Source organism: Lissotriton helveticus, chromosome 12, assembly GCF_964261635.1.
Source record: "Lissotriton helveticus chromosome 12, aLisHel1.1, whole genome shotgun sequence".
In the NCBI taxonomy this organism is placed as follows: Eukaryota; Metazoa; Chordata; class Amphibia; order Caudata; family Salamandridae; genus Lissotriton; species Lissotriton helveticus.
The window spans coordinates 255,139,919-255,156,210 of record NC_136073.1 but is presented as its reverse complement, the minus strand read 5'-3'; the positions used below and the strand labels follow the sequence as shown (position 1 = coordinate 255,156,210).

The following is a 16,292-nucleotide window of genomic DNA, read 5'->3' as shown; positions in this document are numbered from 1 at the left end:
TATTTATCAGTTCACTTATTTCTGAAAGCCTCTTAAAAGGGCCAGCGCTGCGCGGGCCCACAGACAATTTAAAGGGGCGATGCATAGGGGGGCGTGTCAGCGAAATGTGCTGAACGCACAAAGCACCACTGACTAGGAGAAGGGTTGCTTTGCGTGGGGGACAGTGAGCTGCACAAAGGGGTGTCTTTCACCACAGTAGACAGGAAAATTATAGAAAGCGATTTGCGGGGGGAAGTGAAGGAGGAATAGTGTGTGGAAGAAGGATGTCAAAAGAATATGTTAAATGGAAAATCTTAATTATGATAATGTAGGGAAAGTGCGTACCGAGCGTATAAGAGGCATTCGGACAGAAGAAGCGAGCGAAAGGAAACAAATACCGTGATTGCACAGAATTATAAACGATTAGGAGTGTCAAGCAAAATTGCACACAATTATAAACGATTAGGAGCGGCAAGCAAAATGTACAATATAAAACAACGAAAAAAAGGCAACATTTTCATTGATATAGTAAAAATCTTAATGTACACATAAGAGAATATGAAGAAGAGAAGAGGGGGATGGTGTGTGGGGGCCGGCCTACCGGCCGGCCAGCCAGCCATGATTAATTAGGGGAGGAGAAGCCGCAGAGCGCACGCTGGGCGAAGCCCTTTGATGTGCTCTGCGGCCGTGAATGCGCGTGCTTGTTTGCTCACGTAATTCACATGAACTTCAAGAAAACCGCAGGAACGAAGCCCGTGGTTTCACGAGGATTTTGGCTACTTGAATTCTCGCTCCCTCAATGCGCTTGCGCGCATTGTAGGTCACGAGACCTAAAAACTAAGGTGGACTGTACAGGTCCAGTGATGCCATACATACACAACTGAAGTCACCTGTAGCAAACTCACTCACCTCCAGAGGTCGCATATTCAGATAAAGTAGATCCATAAGACCTCAAACTGGACACAGGCAGGTATGCCAAGAACGATATGCTACCTGAATATTGAGTTATTGTGCTAAACAAATATAGAGTAGCAACTACCACAATTTCACAAAGTTAAGTATGAATAGGCATGTATATGTTTACTATTTTTTAACTCCACATATACATAACCAGAAGAAATTTATCTTCAAGTTACGTAAATCTGGAGTTAGGCATGGCAAAGCTACACTTCTCTACATACACTTACCTTCAAGATATTTTGGTAATTTATATTTAGGCTATGATCTTTTTGTAAAAAACAACAAGTGATGGACTGAATGTGGATCAATGTCACACACTCCCCCAGTCAAAAGATCTGGGCCCAAATCCATCGTTTTTTTGCACTCCACACCACCCTGGGTCAGATAATGGCTTTATGCAAATCAGCTCTGACCCTGTTGCCCCATGGGAACAGTCCAGTCCGAACTACAACAGCCATATCTTTCCCAGACCGGAATCAAGCATCCGAGGACCGGACCGGTTTCGAGGTAACACCTCTCTTCAGCCCGGCTAGCTTGACTCCAAGTGGTGTGGAGTGCCTGGGACCCACGTCTGGGCATCCCCAGCGCACTTAGGGCGGCAATTGCAAAAAACAACAAGTGATGGACTGAATGTGGATCAATGTCACACACTCCCCCAGTCAAAAGATCTGGGCCCAAATCCATCGTTTTTTTGCACTCCACACCACCCTGGGTCAGATAATGGCTTTATGCAAATCAGCTCTGACCCTGTTGCCCCATGGGAACAGTCCAGTCCGAACTACAACAGCCATATCTTTCCCAGACCGGAATCAAGCATCCGAGGACCGGACCGGTTTCGAGGTAACACCTCTCTTCAGCCCGGCTAGCTTGACTCCAAGTGGTGTGGAGTGCCTGGGACCCACGTCTGGGCATCCCCAGCGCACTTAGGGCGGCAATTGCAAAAAACAACAAGTGATGGACTGAATGTGGATCAATGTCACACACTCCCCCAGTCAAAAGATCTGGGCCCAAATCCATCGTTTTTTTGCACTCCACACCACCCTGGGTCAGATAATGGCTTTATGCAAATCAGCTCTGACCCTGTTGCCCCATGGGAACAGTCCAGTCCGAACTACAACAGCCATATCTTTCCCAGACCGGAATCAAGCATCCGAGGACCGGACCGGTTTCGAGGTAACACCTCTCTTCAGCCCGGCTAGCTTGACTCCAAGTGGTGTGGAGTGCCTGGGACCCACGTCTGGGCATCCCCAGCGCACTTAGGGCGGCAATTGCAAAAAACAACAAGTGATGGACTGAATGTGGATCAATGTCACACACTCCCCCAGTCAAAAGATCTGGGCCCAAATCCATCGTTTTTTTGCACTCCACACCACCCTGGGTCAGATAATGGCTTTATGCAAATCAGCTCTGACCCTGTTGCCCCATGGGAACAGTCCAGTCCGAACTACAACAGCCATATCTTTCCCAGACCGGAATCAAGCATCCGAGGACCGGACCGGTTTCGAGGTAACACCTCTCTTCAGCCCGGCTAGCTTGACTCCAAGTGGTGTGGAGTGCCTGGGACCCACGTCTGGGCATCCCCAGCGCACTTAGGGCGGCAATTGCAAAAAACAACAAGTGATGGACTGAATGTGGATCAATGTCACACACTCCCCCAGTCAAAAGATCTGGGCCCAAATCCATCGTTTTTTTGCACTCCACACCACCCTGGGTCAGATAATGGCTTTATGCAAATCAGCTCTGACCCTGTTGCCCCATGGGAACAGTCCAGTCCGAACTACAACAGCCATATCTTTCCCAGACCGGAATCAAGCATCCGAGGACCGGACCGGTTTCGAGGTAACACCTCTCTTCAGCCCGGCTAGCTTGACTCCAAGTGGTGTGGAGTGCCTGGGACCCACGTCTGGGCATCCCCAGCGCACTTAGGGCGGCAATTGCAAAAAACAACAAGTGATGGACTGAATGTGGATCAATGTCACACACTCCCCCAGTCAAAAGATCTGGGCCCAAATCCATCGTTTTTTTGCACTCCACACCACCCTGGGTCAGATAATGGCTTTATGCAAATCAGCTCTGACCCTGTTGCCCCATGGGAACAGTCCAGTCCGAACTACAACAGCCATATCTTTCCCAGACCGGAATCAAGCATCCGAGGACCGGACCGGTTTCGAGGTAACACCTCTCTTCAGCCCGGCTAGCTTGACTCCAAGTGGTGTGGAGTGCCTGGGACCCACGTCTGGGCATCCCCAGCGCACTTAGGGCGGCAATTGCAAAAAACAACAAGTGATGGACTGAATGTGGATCAATGTCACACACTCCCCCAGTCAAAAGATCTGGGCCCAAATCCATCGTTTTTTTGCACTCCACACCACCCTGGGTCAGATAATGGCTTTATGCAAATCAGCTCTGACCCTGTTGCCCCATGGGAACAGTCCAGTCCGAACTACAACAGCCATATCTTTCCCAGACCGGAATCAAGCATCCGAGGACCGGACCGGTTTCGAGGTAACACCTCTCTTCAGCCCGGCTAGCTTGACTCCAAGTGGTGTGGAGTGCCTGGGACCCACGTCTGGGCATCCCCAGCGCACTTAGGGCGGCAATTGCAAAAAACAACAAGTGATGGACTGAATGTGGATCAATGTCACACACTCCCCCAGTCAAAAGATCTGGGCCCAAATCCATCGTTTTTTTGCACTCCACACCACCCTGGGTCAGATAATGGCTTTATGCAAATCAGCTCTGACCCTGTTGCCCCATGGGAACAGTCCAGTCCGAACTACAACAGCCATATCTTTCCCAGACCGGAATCAAGCATCCGAGGACCGGACCGGTTTCGAGGTAACACCTCTCTTCAGCCCGGCTAGCTTGACTCCAAGTGGTGTGGAGTGCCTGGGACCCACGTCTGGGCATCCCCAGCGCACTTAGGGCGGCAATTGCAAAAAACAACAAGTGATGGACTGAATGTGGATCAATGTCACACACTCCCCCAGTCAAAAGATCTGGGCCCAAATCCATCGTTTTTTTGCACTCCACACCACCCTGGGTCAGATAATGGCTTTATGCAAATCAGCTCTGACCCTGTTGCCCCATGGGAACAGTCCAGTCCGAACTACAACAGCCATATCTTTCCCAGACCGGAATCAAGCATCCGAGGACCGGACCGGTTTCGAGGTAACACCTCTCTTCAGCCCGGCTAGCTTGACTCCAAGTGGTGTGGAGTGCCTGGGACCCACGTCTGGGCATCCCCAGCGCACTTAGGGCGGCAATTGCAAAAAACAACAAGTGATGGACTGAATGTGGATCAATGTCACACACTCCCCCAGTCAAAAGATCTGGGCCCAAATCCATCGTTTTTTTGCACTCCACACCACCCTGGGTCAGATAATGGCTTTATGCAAATCAGCTCTGACCCTGTTGCCCCATGGGAACAGTCCAGTCCGAACTACAACAGCCATATCTTTCCCAGACCGGAATCAAGCATCCGAGGACCGGACCGGTTTCGAGGTAACACCTCTCTTCAGCCCGGCTAGCTTGACTCCAAGTGGTGTGGAGTGCCTGGGACCCACGTCTGGGCATCCCCAGCGCACTTAGGGCGGCAATTGCAAAAAACAACAAGTGATGGACTGAATGTGGATCAATGTCACACACTCCCCCAGTCAAAAGATCTGGGCCCAAATCCATCGTTTTTTTGCACTCCACACCACCCTGGGTCAGATAATGGCTTTATGCAAATCAGCTCTGACCCTGTTGCCCCATGGGAACAGTCCAGTCCGAACTACAACAGCCATATCTTTCCCAGACCGGAATCAAGCATCCGAGGACCGGACCGGTTTCGAGGTAACACCTCTCTTCAGCCCGGCTAGCTTGACTCCAAGTGGTGTGGAGTGCCTGGGACCCACGTCTGGGCATCCCCAGCGCACTTAGGGCGGCAATTGCAAAAAACAACAAGTGATGGACTGAATGTGGATCAATGTCACACACTCCCCCAGTCAAAAGATCTGGGCCCAAATCCATCGTTTTTTTGCACTCCACACCACCCTGGGTCAGATAATGGCTTTATGCAAATCAGCTCTGACGTGGGTCCCAGGCACTCCACACCACTTGGAGTCAAGCTAGCCGGGCTGAAGAGAGGTGTTACCTCGAAACCGGTCCGGTCCTCGGATGCTTGATTCCGGTCTGGGAAAGATATGGCTGTTGTAGTTCGGACTGGACTGTTCCCATGGGGCAACAGGGTCAGAGCTGATTTGCATAAGCCATTATCTGACCCAGGGTGGTGTGGAGTGCAAAAAAACGATGGATTTGGGCCCAGATCTTTTGACTGGGGGAGTGTGTGACATTGATCCACATTCAGTCCATCACGTGTTGTTTTTTGCAATTGCCGCCCTAAGTGCGCTGGGGATGCCCAGACGTGGGTCCCAGGCACTCCACACCACTTGGAGTCAAGCTAGCCGGGCTGAAGAGAGGTGTTACCTCGAAACCGGTCCGGTCCTCGGATGCTTGATTCCGGTCTGGGAAAGATATGGCTGTTGTAGTTCGGACTGGACTGTTCCCATGGGGCAACAGGGTCAGAGCTGATTTGCATAAAGCCATTATCTGACCCAGGGTGGTGTGGAGTGCAAAAAAACGATGGATTTGGGCCCAGATCTTTTGACTGGGGGAGTGTGTGACATTGATCCACATTCAGTCCATCACGTGTTGTTTTTTGCAATTGCCGCCCTAAGTGCGCTGGGGATGCCCAGACGTGGGTCCCAGGCACTCCACACCACTTGGAGTCAAGCTAGCCGGGCTGAAGAGAGGTGTTACCTCGAAACCGGTCCGGTCCTCGGATGCTTGATTCCGGTCTGGGAAAGATATGGCTGTTGTAGTTCGGACTGGACTGTTCCCATGGGGCAACAGGGTCAGAGCTGATTTGCATAAAGCCATTATCTGACCCAGGGTGGTGTGGAGTGCAAAAAAACGATGGATTTGGGCCCAGATCTTTTGACTGGGGGAGTGTGTGACATTGATCCACATTCAGTCCATCACGTGTTGTTTTTTGCAATTGCCGCCCTAAGTGCGCTGGGGATGCCCAGACGTGGGTCCCAGGCACTCCACACCACTTGGAGTCAAGCTAGCCGGGCTGAAGAGAGGTGTTACCTCGAAACCGGTCCGGTCCTCGGATGCTTGATTCCGGTCTGGGAAAGATATGGCTGTTGTAGTTCGGACTGGACTGTTCCCATGGGGCAACAGGGTCAGAGCTGATTTGCATAAAGCCATTATCTGACCCAGGGTGGTGTGGAGTGCAAAAAAACGATGGATTTGGGCCCAGATCTTTTGACTGGGGGAGTGTGTGACATTGATCCACATTCAGTCCATCACGTGTTGTTTTATGATCTTTTTGTAGCACAATATTTTTGTGCATGACATACAACTACCAGACTGCCATATGGCTAAGGGGTACATGTGGGGCTGGGGAGGGAAGGATATGGCAAGCCAACTAGATTGTTACATGGATAAAGAGATCAGAGTGTTACAGGGAAAGGAAGACCGGTATAAAGAGCTCACAAGTCTGCTACACAGATATGGAAACCAAACAGCCATGTGGATAGAAAAGTAGACCTGCCAGGACTACCATAACACCACTTGGGGAGGAAGTAAATTTGGTTCACAAATCTCTACATGGATAAGGAGTCGGATATATCTGGACTACCAGGCTCCTTGAAGCGAAGCCTAAATGAATAGGGCAAATATGCAAGGTCCACAAGCTAGAAAGGAAGGCATGTCATACTATCAAAAGATTATTTCTTCTCCGGCCTGCAAAAAATAGCGCTCAATGTTTCAGTACCACTGTGCTTCTCACACGGTCAGCATGGCTGCCCATTACTCTACCATGTAGATAAGCTAGCAGGAGGAGTGGCCTACTATAAAGATAGGGAAGTAGGAACAACAGACCGTCACACACGGTCAGATAGGCAAGCAGGTGATGCAAACACTCACATAGAAATATGTGTGTCAGGGCTGCTGGGTTCAAGCTTAGATGCAGCATAAGGGAACAAAAGCTATGATTAACTTCAACTTGGATGAAAATAGGCACGTTAGTCATTCTGGATTGAAATAACCTACTGTCTAGTTCCACAACGGACATTTGCATCACCCATGTACCCCCAAACATACTACTAGTACCTACCAGAGGAATGTCTGCCATAGAATATACGACCACACCCTGATACTGAGAGGTGTTCTCTGTGATTCGACCCAATCCTGACTTAAGCACGTGGTTCCCATAGAGGAAAGATTGTTCTGCTCCTGGTTTCACCCACACCTTGTACTAAAATAAAAAAATATATACAATGTTAATAAAATACAGAGCAGTTAGTTATTAATATGCAGAACTAAAACTTTGATAACAACAGTCACAAAATGCAGAAGATGAGTACTACACTAAGACTATTTTGACAGACTTGGTTAGAAACACAGAGATACTTCAAGTACCGGTCGGGGCATATGCTAGCCTGGCTGCTCAAGCGACCCCCGCCATTGATTCTTTCCCTTCACCGGCAAGGCGCCTGTGGGCTAGGTAGCGATTCATTTGCAGCTACTTGCCAATTGGCTGGGGTGTATGTATCCCGGCGTGCACTGGTGTGCACAAGGTGAGGGATTTCTTGAATAGGGTCATTGTACCCAGACTGACAGTATCCCAAGCTGAGGGACTTGAAAACGCACTATTGGAGGAGCTACAGGAGACCTTCATGGACCAGGCCCACGGGAAATATCCGAGACCTAATGGTCTCCCTGTTAAATATTTCCAAGCATACTCCACTTCCCAACTCACTAGATTGTTGGAAACCCTTTGCAAGGCACATAGCAACTAATAATTACTGGTCCACATACGAGAAGCCCTAATAATCATGCTTTTGAAGCCTGGCAAAGACCTTGCTGACCCCGGTTCATAGGGCACAATGTTCACGCTCAATGTGGACATGAACTCACTTGAAAAAGTCCTTGCTTTGCAATTGGATTGTATGGTCACCCATCTGGTTCACGGGAACCATTGTAGCTTCATGTCGGGATAGGTACCCATATGAATCTGCAGAGGCTATCCTATGTGATGCATGAAACCAGGGGAACAGAGGTACGGGCGGCATTGATCGGCCTGCATATTGAGAAGGCATTTGATACCCTATTTTTTTATTCTCAAAGTTATATATAGCGCAAACTTGACCCGAAATCAGGTATCAGAGCGCTTTAAATGAGTACTGGTTGCGTTACATGAGGACACATTCATTTCTGTTAGGCACGGGGAGATTAAGTGATTTGCCAAAATCACAGGATGTTGAGCGTCGTTGCGAGACTAACTCGGTTCTCCAGATTTGAAGAAGACCGCCCTAACCGTTAGGCTAAATCCTATCCTGGTAGTAACTCTGTGCTGTGTTCCACCGCCTGGGTCCGGGATTCCTGTCATGAGTATGCCTTTTATATACGGAACCCAGCGCAAGGGTGCAAACTGGGTAGAAGGTTTCCAGCACATTTGATATTGAAAGGGTTACAAAGCAGGGCTGCCCGTTGTCCCAGATCCGTTTGGCTCTCGTCATGGAGCCATTGGCGATACATCTGAGGATCAAACTTAGGAACAGGGGTGTGCGAGTGGGCGCCATAACACGTTTCCATGTATGCTGATGACACTCTTGTGTATGTGACTGTTTTGGAGCGCTTGCTGCCCCACGTCCTGTGGCTTCTGGCTCAATTCAGGAGTGTGTCAGGCCTTCATGTCAACTTTCAGAAGACGGTGCTCTTCCCCCTGGCATCCTTGGCTGGGATTGATGTATTAAACCTTCCTATGGTGGCCTGCCTTCGGAGACTCGGCAGTCCCGCTACTTAGAGATGCAAATAACGCATGACCAACACCAACAATATGAGTTAAATATGGGCATGGTGATGGACGACCTCACAGCCTCTATCCGGTTTTGGAATACGCTACCCGTCAGTTATGGGTAGGGTGGCACTGAGCAAGATGGTCCTATTGCCCTGGTGCCTTTTGGCAATGCAGAACTTGTTTTGGGTGCTGCCGCGGTCCTTGTTTTCGAGACTTCATGGGTTGGTGGTGTCCCTGGTGTGAGAGGGTGGGAGGAGCAGGGTTCGCCTTGCTGTCTTAAAACTGAACCCTGCTGAGTGCGCGGTTGGGCCTTACATTCCTCCAGTTATATTATCTGGTGAGCCTACTCCAATATGCTGCTTTGTGGTGCAAGGACAGTCCCAATTTGGAAATTATGTTATTGGACGGTTCGACCACAGCGGATGATCTCCCCAAGCTTCTTATGAATGGCTGTACGTTGCCGGCAGGCACCCCATTTATCATCTCTCAGGTTGCCCAGGCATGGGAGAGAGCAGTCACGCAGGTTCTAAGGCGAGCATTCTACGCTAGGTTCTTCCCAATCTGGGGCTCACGTCCATTCACATGCATACCTCGCTCTATGGACGTCTCGGAATAGGCCCGGGGCAGTTTCTGCAATATGCAAGTGTGTCCCATATAGGCCGGGAGCTCTTGTCCTTTGTGGACTAATCTGGTAAGTCAAATATGCTACATGTGATGCTGGATCCCTGCTCCGCTAGGAGTATCATCTCCTGGTTATATGCTGCCTTTAAGAATGATAGGCAGACAAATTAAACATCGGCATACAAAAATGGATTCTGGAGTCCCCGCTTATAGATGGGGATGGGGAGAGGGGACGTTATCAGGTGCAGAAGGTGGCAAGCAATGCCAGGATTAAGTTGATGCAATTTTACCTCCGGTACAGAGCATATCTGACACTGCAGCACCTGCATAGGCTTTATCTGATGTGCTCTGCTAGGAGCATGTGGTACGGAGTGTCCCTGACTGAATTTGGACTTGTTATGTGGACCTATTGGGACAGCCCTTTTGGTAGGAGCCATTGTGGGTGTTGCAGAGCGCGACAGCAGTGAAGGCAGACGTAACATTACCACATTGCCTGTTGGGACTGCTTCTTCCCCTAAGAAAGGTAGTAAAATGCAGTACAAATTTGCCCAGCTGGGACTGGTACCGGCCAGAAGGCGTATCGCCATTCATTGGGCTATCCCGGCCCCTTCGACACAGGTTAAATGGAGGGGGCGATTTATTAAAGTGGGCAGTGGCAGAAGAGTGCCAGCTCTGGAAAGTTTGTTTGAACAATAACATGGAGAGGGATCTGGAGCTCTTGGGTGCTATGGTATGATGCAGCGAAAATCATTAGTTCTGCCCGAGTTCACCCAGAGATGTGACTGTTGCTACCCGTGCATTAACTGCGGATTTGACCACGCCTTGGTGGACCTGTAGGGGCCCCAGTGTCCTGTGGTGTAGGCTAGATGTTTCTGGAGCTTAGAGGGCTGTGTCTTATTTTGTGGTTGTTGCCTGGTGGGGTGCCGGATGGTGCCCTTTGCCCCTTCTTTTTGATTTGTGTCACAAGTGATGGTTTGACGTGGGTACATCAGTTCATGCGAGCATGTGATGGTCTGTGAACACCCCCCCCCCCTCATGGGATTATGGATCATTCCCCCTAGTCGTTCCCTGTGGGGTAAAGTGCTATACTACACTGCTGCAGAATTGCTTCACCGAATATTCGGTTTTGTTTCAGGGCGTTGCTGTAATAGATCTGTTCTTTTTCTTCTTTGCTATTTGTGCTGCATAAATGTACATGCTTTAAATGCAAATAAGCAGATTTAAATAAAAATATATTGAGGACAATCTAGTCCTTCCACTCTCTCTCTCTCATCTCCTTTATAACCACCAAGAAAATGAGAACGAAACACTCCACATGCCTTCTTTCCCACACAGCACAGGCCCTATGGAAAATTGACAAACTCCCCCCAAAAATACACTACTCCACACTCGCAGAACTATGGCACAACAATAACCTCAAACCAGAGGGCAAAACTCTCTTAAACGAGAAATGAGAACATAAAGACATCCTTTTAGTAGAAGACTTGGGCTCTCCCACAGATCCCATACCCTTTTCAATCAATCAATCAAAGCATTTGTATAGCGCGCTACTCACCCGGAGGGTCTCAAGGCGCTTGGGGAGGGGGGGGGTCCGCTACTGGTCGAACAGCCAGGTCTTGAGCTGCTTCCTGAAGGTGAGGTGGTCCTGAATCAGGCGGAGGTGGGTCGGGAGGGAGTTCCAGGTCTTGGCGGCGAGGTAGGAGAAGGACCTTCCCCCTGTGGTAGCTCTTCGGATGCGGGGGGCGGCGGCGAGGGCGTGGCCGATCGAAGCTGGCGGTTGGGAACGTAGAAGTTGAGGCGGCTGTTGAGGTATCCTGGGCCTTGGTTGTGAAGGGCTTTGTGTGCGTGGGTGAGGAGACGGAAGGTGATTCTCTTGTTGACCGGGAGCCAGTGCAGGTCTCTCAGGTGTCCGGAGATGTGGTTGCGACGGGGGATGTCCAGGATGAGTCGTGCTGAGGCGTTCTGGATCCGCTGGAGTCTCTTCTGGAGTTTGGCGGTGGTTCCGGCTTAGAGGGAGCTGCCGTAGTCCAGTGGGCTGGTGACGAGGGCCTGGGTGACCGTCTTCCTGGTCTCGGTGGGGATCCACCGGGAGATCTTGCGTAGCATGCGTAGGATGTTGAAGCACGATGAGGAGACGGCGTTGACTTGTCTGGTCATGGAGAGGGAGGAGTCCAGGATGAAGCCCAGGTTGCGTGCGTAGTCTGTTGGTTTGGGGGCGCTGCCTAGGGCGGGGGGCCACCAGGAGTCGTCCCAGGCGGAGGGTGAGGGTCCCAGGATGAGGACTTCCGTCTTGTCCGAGTTCAGTTTCAGGCGGCTGTTCTTCATCCATTCGGCTACCTCTTTCATCCCTTCGTGTAGGTTGGCTCTGGCGGTGGCGGGGTCGTTGGTGAGGGAGAGGATCAGCTGGGTGTCGTCGGCGTAGGAGATGATGTTGAGGTTGTGCTGGCGTGCGATGGCTGCGAGGGGACTCATGTAGACGTTGAAGAGGGTTGGGCTGAGTGAGGAGCCTTGAGGAACGCCGCAGATGACTTCGGTGGCTTCTGATCTGTACGGGGAGAGGCAGACTCTCGGTGTCCTTCCGGCGAGGAAGGAGATGGTCCACTCCAGTGCCTTCTCCTGGATTCCGACGTTGCTGAGGCGCTGTACTAGGGTACGGTGGCAGACAGTGTCGAAGGCCGCGGAGAGGTCTAGGAGGATGAGGGCCGCTGTTTCTCCGTTGTCGAGCAGAGCTCGGATGTCGTCGGTGGCTGCGATTAGGGCGGTCTCGGTGCTGTGGTTGGCCCGGAAGCCAGACTGCGAGAGGTCGAGGGATCCGTTCGTCTTGAGGAAGGCGGCCAGCTGCTTGTTGACGGTCTTCTCGATGACTTTAGCGGGGAACGGGAGCAGAGAGATGTGTCGGTAGTTCTTGAGGTCGGTGGGGTCGGCTGATGGCTTCTTTAGTAGGGCGCTGAGTTCGGCATGCTTCCAGTTCTCCGGGAAGGTGGCGGTGTCAAAGGAGGTGTTGATGATGTCCCGCAGGTGGGGTGCGATGACAGCGTCGGCCTTGTTGAAGACATGGTGAGGGCAGGGGTCGGTCGGAGATCCGGAGTGGATGGAGTTCATCGTGCGGATGGTGTCTTCGGTGCTGATCGGGGTCCAGGCGCGGAGGGTGGTGGTGGGGGGCGGTGGTTCGGTCGTGGCGTGCGTCGGTAGGGTGCTGAAGCTGTTGTGTATGTCCGTGATCTTGTTGTGGAAGTAGGAGGCGAGGGAGTTGCAGAGGTCTTGCGACGGGGTGATGTCGTCGTTTCCGGCATTGGGGTTGGAGAGCTCTTTAACGATGTTGAAGAGTTCCTTGCTGTTGTGTGCGTTGTTATCCAGTCGTTCCTTGAATGAAGTTTTCTTGGTGGTGTGGATCAGTTGGTGGTGTTTTCGGGTGGCGAGCTTGAGGGCGGTCATGTTGTCCGGTGTTGGGTCTCTGCGCCAGGTTTTCTCAAGGGTTCTGCAGTTCTTCTTAGAGTTCTTGAGTTCGTCGGTGAACCATGGGGCTTTCTTGCTACCGGGTCTGCTAGGCGGGGTCCTCAGGGGGGCGAGGTCGTCTGCGCAGTCGCTGATCCACTTCGTGAGGTTGGTGGCCGCTTGGCTGGGGTTCGTAGCGCTGGTGGGTGGGTTCTTGCTCAGGGAAGTTGCGAGCTGGTCGGCTGTGATCTTGTTCCAGCTTCTGCGTGCAACCTGTTGCTGTTGGTGGTGGATCGTGGTCCTTTTGAAGCTGAAGTGGACGCAGCTGTGGTCCGTCCAGTGGAGTCCGGTGGCGTGGCTGAAGGCGATGTCCTTGCTGGAGGAGAAGACGGGGTCGAGTGTGTGTCCGGAGTAGTGGGTGGGGGTGGTCACCAGTTGCTTGAGTCCGAGGTTAGCGAGGTTGTCCAGCAGGGTGGTGGTGTTGCGGTCGTTGTTGTTCTCCAGGTGGAAGTTGAGGTCCCCGAGGAGGATGTAGTCCGCGGAGGGGAGGGCATGCGGGCTGACGAAGTCGGCGATGTCTTCGCTGAATTGTGTGCCTTGTCCCGGGGGTCGGTAGATGAGCGTGCCTCTGAGGGTGGTCTTGGGGTTGATGTGGATCTGGAAGTGCAGGTGCTCGGCGGGTGCGAGGGTGTCGTCGGTGTTGGTCGTGATGCGGATGGAGTTCCTGTGGATGATGGCGATGCCTCCTCCGGTCTGGTTGACGCGGTCCCTCCGGATGATCTTGTAGCCGTCCGGGATGGCGATGGCGATGTCGGGCGCTGAGGAGGCGTTCATCCAGGTTTCCGTGAGGAAGGCGACGTCTGGGGTTGTGGTGTCGATCAGGTTCCAGAGCTCGACGGCGTGTCTGTGGACTGAGCGGGTGTTGAGCAGGATGCATTTCAGGTGGCTGCTGCTGTTGCTCGTCGAGGTCTCGAGCACTGCTGGGGTGGTGCAGGTCCGGATGCAGGTGAACTTGCAGGAGTTGCAGCAGAAGGGTCCGTGGGTGCGTTTTGGGGCGGCTCGGTAGCATCCCGGGAGTCTGCCGGCGTTGAGTGCGATGAGTTCGGATGCGCCGTAGGACAGTCGGGTCGTCTTCCGTCGGTGGGGGCCAGGGGTCCGGGCCCTGGGCACGGTCCAGGCGCGGACGGGCGCAGACGGGCTTACCTTTGGCGCGCCTTCGGCGCACAATCGGCGCTCCCGCTGCGCGTCAACGCTGCGCGTGCGCACGGTCGCCATTTATGGCGAAGTGCAGGGAGGGAGGGGCAGCTGGGAGGCGGGAGCAGGGAGGAAGGGGGCGTGTCTACACTCCCGGCGGCGGGAAGCGGCAGCGGGGAGCGGGGTGGGTGGGTGCAGGGGACAGCAGCACAGGGGGGGGGATACTAGCACAGGGGACAAAGTAACAGCACAGGATACAGTAACAATGAAAGGCACAGAGATACAGTAAAAAAACGAGCAATCGCACAAATGCAGCAAAACAACGAGCGGGGGGCGTGGCCAGAGGGCGGGAAGGCTCAGCGAGGCTGAGAGAACGGCAGGCGGGGGCACACGCGGCAGCTGGTGGCCGTGCGGCGCGGGGGTGTCCTACAAGTACACACCTCAAATATTAAATTGATCTTGACATAATGACTTACCACTTTCTAAAGCTTAGCTATTATCGCCCAACATAAACCCAGAGAACACCGGACCTTCCATCCACACTACAGAAAATAGCCAAGAGAGATCACATAGCTTCTAAATTTTAGTCTATACGGTCTCACACTAATTCCTCCCTCACTAAACCGTTACAAGCTAAATGGGAAACTATTCTGAGCAAAACGAATACCACACAGAGCTTGTTCTTAAACTGCATATATTTGGCCCAACCACACCACCAACAAGATCAGACCCTCTTTAGCTCAATGTAGATTATGGACAGCATACATGGCCCACTGGACCCCCGCCAAACTTTATAAGCTAGGTCTCTGAGACAACTACTGGAGCTGCAGTAATGCAACGAAAGACAATCCATATGATTCTCGAATGCACCTCAAACTAAAAAATTCTGGTCTGAACTTGCGCCAATCATATCACAGATCCTTCAAATAAACGACACCTACCTCGCTGCCCTCTATAGCATTGGGTATTCACCTTTTTGAATTATCTAAACAACTAGACTGTGAGATATAAAATTATGGGACATACTCATTTCAATTAGTCTTAAAGCTATATTTCTACATCTCAAACTCCACATCACAGATAACCATCCTCCATCTCTACCCCTTCCACCCCCCATGCACCCACTACTCCCCCCTACCCCCACTCCCCAAACTACCTTTCCGTAACTGATTTTCCTCTGTTGCCTCCCTCTCTTCTCTCCCCTCCTTACCATATTAATACTTTGTGGTATTCACAAAACATAATACTCCTACTACAACCCCATAGATCTGCTAGTACCCAGGATACTACGACACTACGGTGCATGGACAACATATGTTAAGACAATATGCTTCCTTAACACCATATCTCTTTTTACAAACCAAAATGAACCCACTGTCATTCATTCTATCCCGCAATGCAATGTCTTTATTTTCTTCTGTACGGTTTGCTTTATAAAATCTTATAATCACTCAGGGGAGAGAGAAGCGGAGATCCATTCGGCTTCCATGCGATAAACAAATGAGAGGGGAGTGGATCACTTGTCCTGTGGTTACCAGGGTCCTGGTCGTCTTAAAAAACACAAATGAACTTGATAGTCGTGGGAGTGGTATATCTTGGTTGTCTGCTTCAATTTGTTAGGTGAGCAGCATCATCATTGGGTCTCTAGTCATGCTTTCCTCCACCAGGAGGGAGACCAATTGGTTATTCATAGTAGTGATCAGAAATGGGGAGAGTGATGTGAATTAAAATTACCTCCAATCCTCTGTTACGAATTTATTCTGTGAGGGATGGGGCAAGCTTACATGCGAGGCGAAGTGTTCGCACTTACCCTTCTTCTCAGTGCATCAAATTAATACACTGGATGGTTATCGGTCAGTGGTACCTATAACTTGGTAGGAGATATAATGGGCTCCCTCGGAGGACCTGCCGAGTAAACACACTTCCACGTTAAAAAGTCTGCGTTGCTGCTTGTGCTTTCTCCGTCTGCTGTGCTCCGGTCCGAGGAAGCCCATTATATCTCCGACCAAGTTATAGGTACCACTGACCCATAACCATCCAGCGTATTAAATTGATGCACTGAGAAGAAGGGAAAGTGTAAACACTTCCCCCTCGCACGTAACGCAATCGTGACTCGCCAACTTGGTCCTGAAGCTAGCCCCCTGACCCTACACGGCACCGAAGGGGCTGAAAAATGTCGACCACCCGACCAATCACATTGTTGATACAGGTGCTATAGAACAGTAGCCCTTTTATTTACGCACCGTTTTAG

The 16,292-nt window shown here is 51.4% G+C and overlaps 1 protein-coding gene across 1 annotated transcript in view; it reads right to left on the bottom strand.

Moving 5' to 3' along the window:
* NIP7 (nucleolar pre-rRNA processing protein NIP7) overlaps nt 1-16,292 on the bottom strand; it is a 37,806-nt gene that overhangs the window by 2,015 nt on the left and 19,499 nt on the right. The window contains exon 4 of the mRNA XM_078669312.1: nt 7,106-7,246. Coding sequence (XP_078525438.1) covers nt 7,106-7,246 — 141 coding nt within the window. The remainder of the gene's footprint in view (nt 1-7,105; nt 7,247-16,292) is intronic.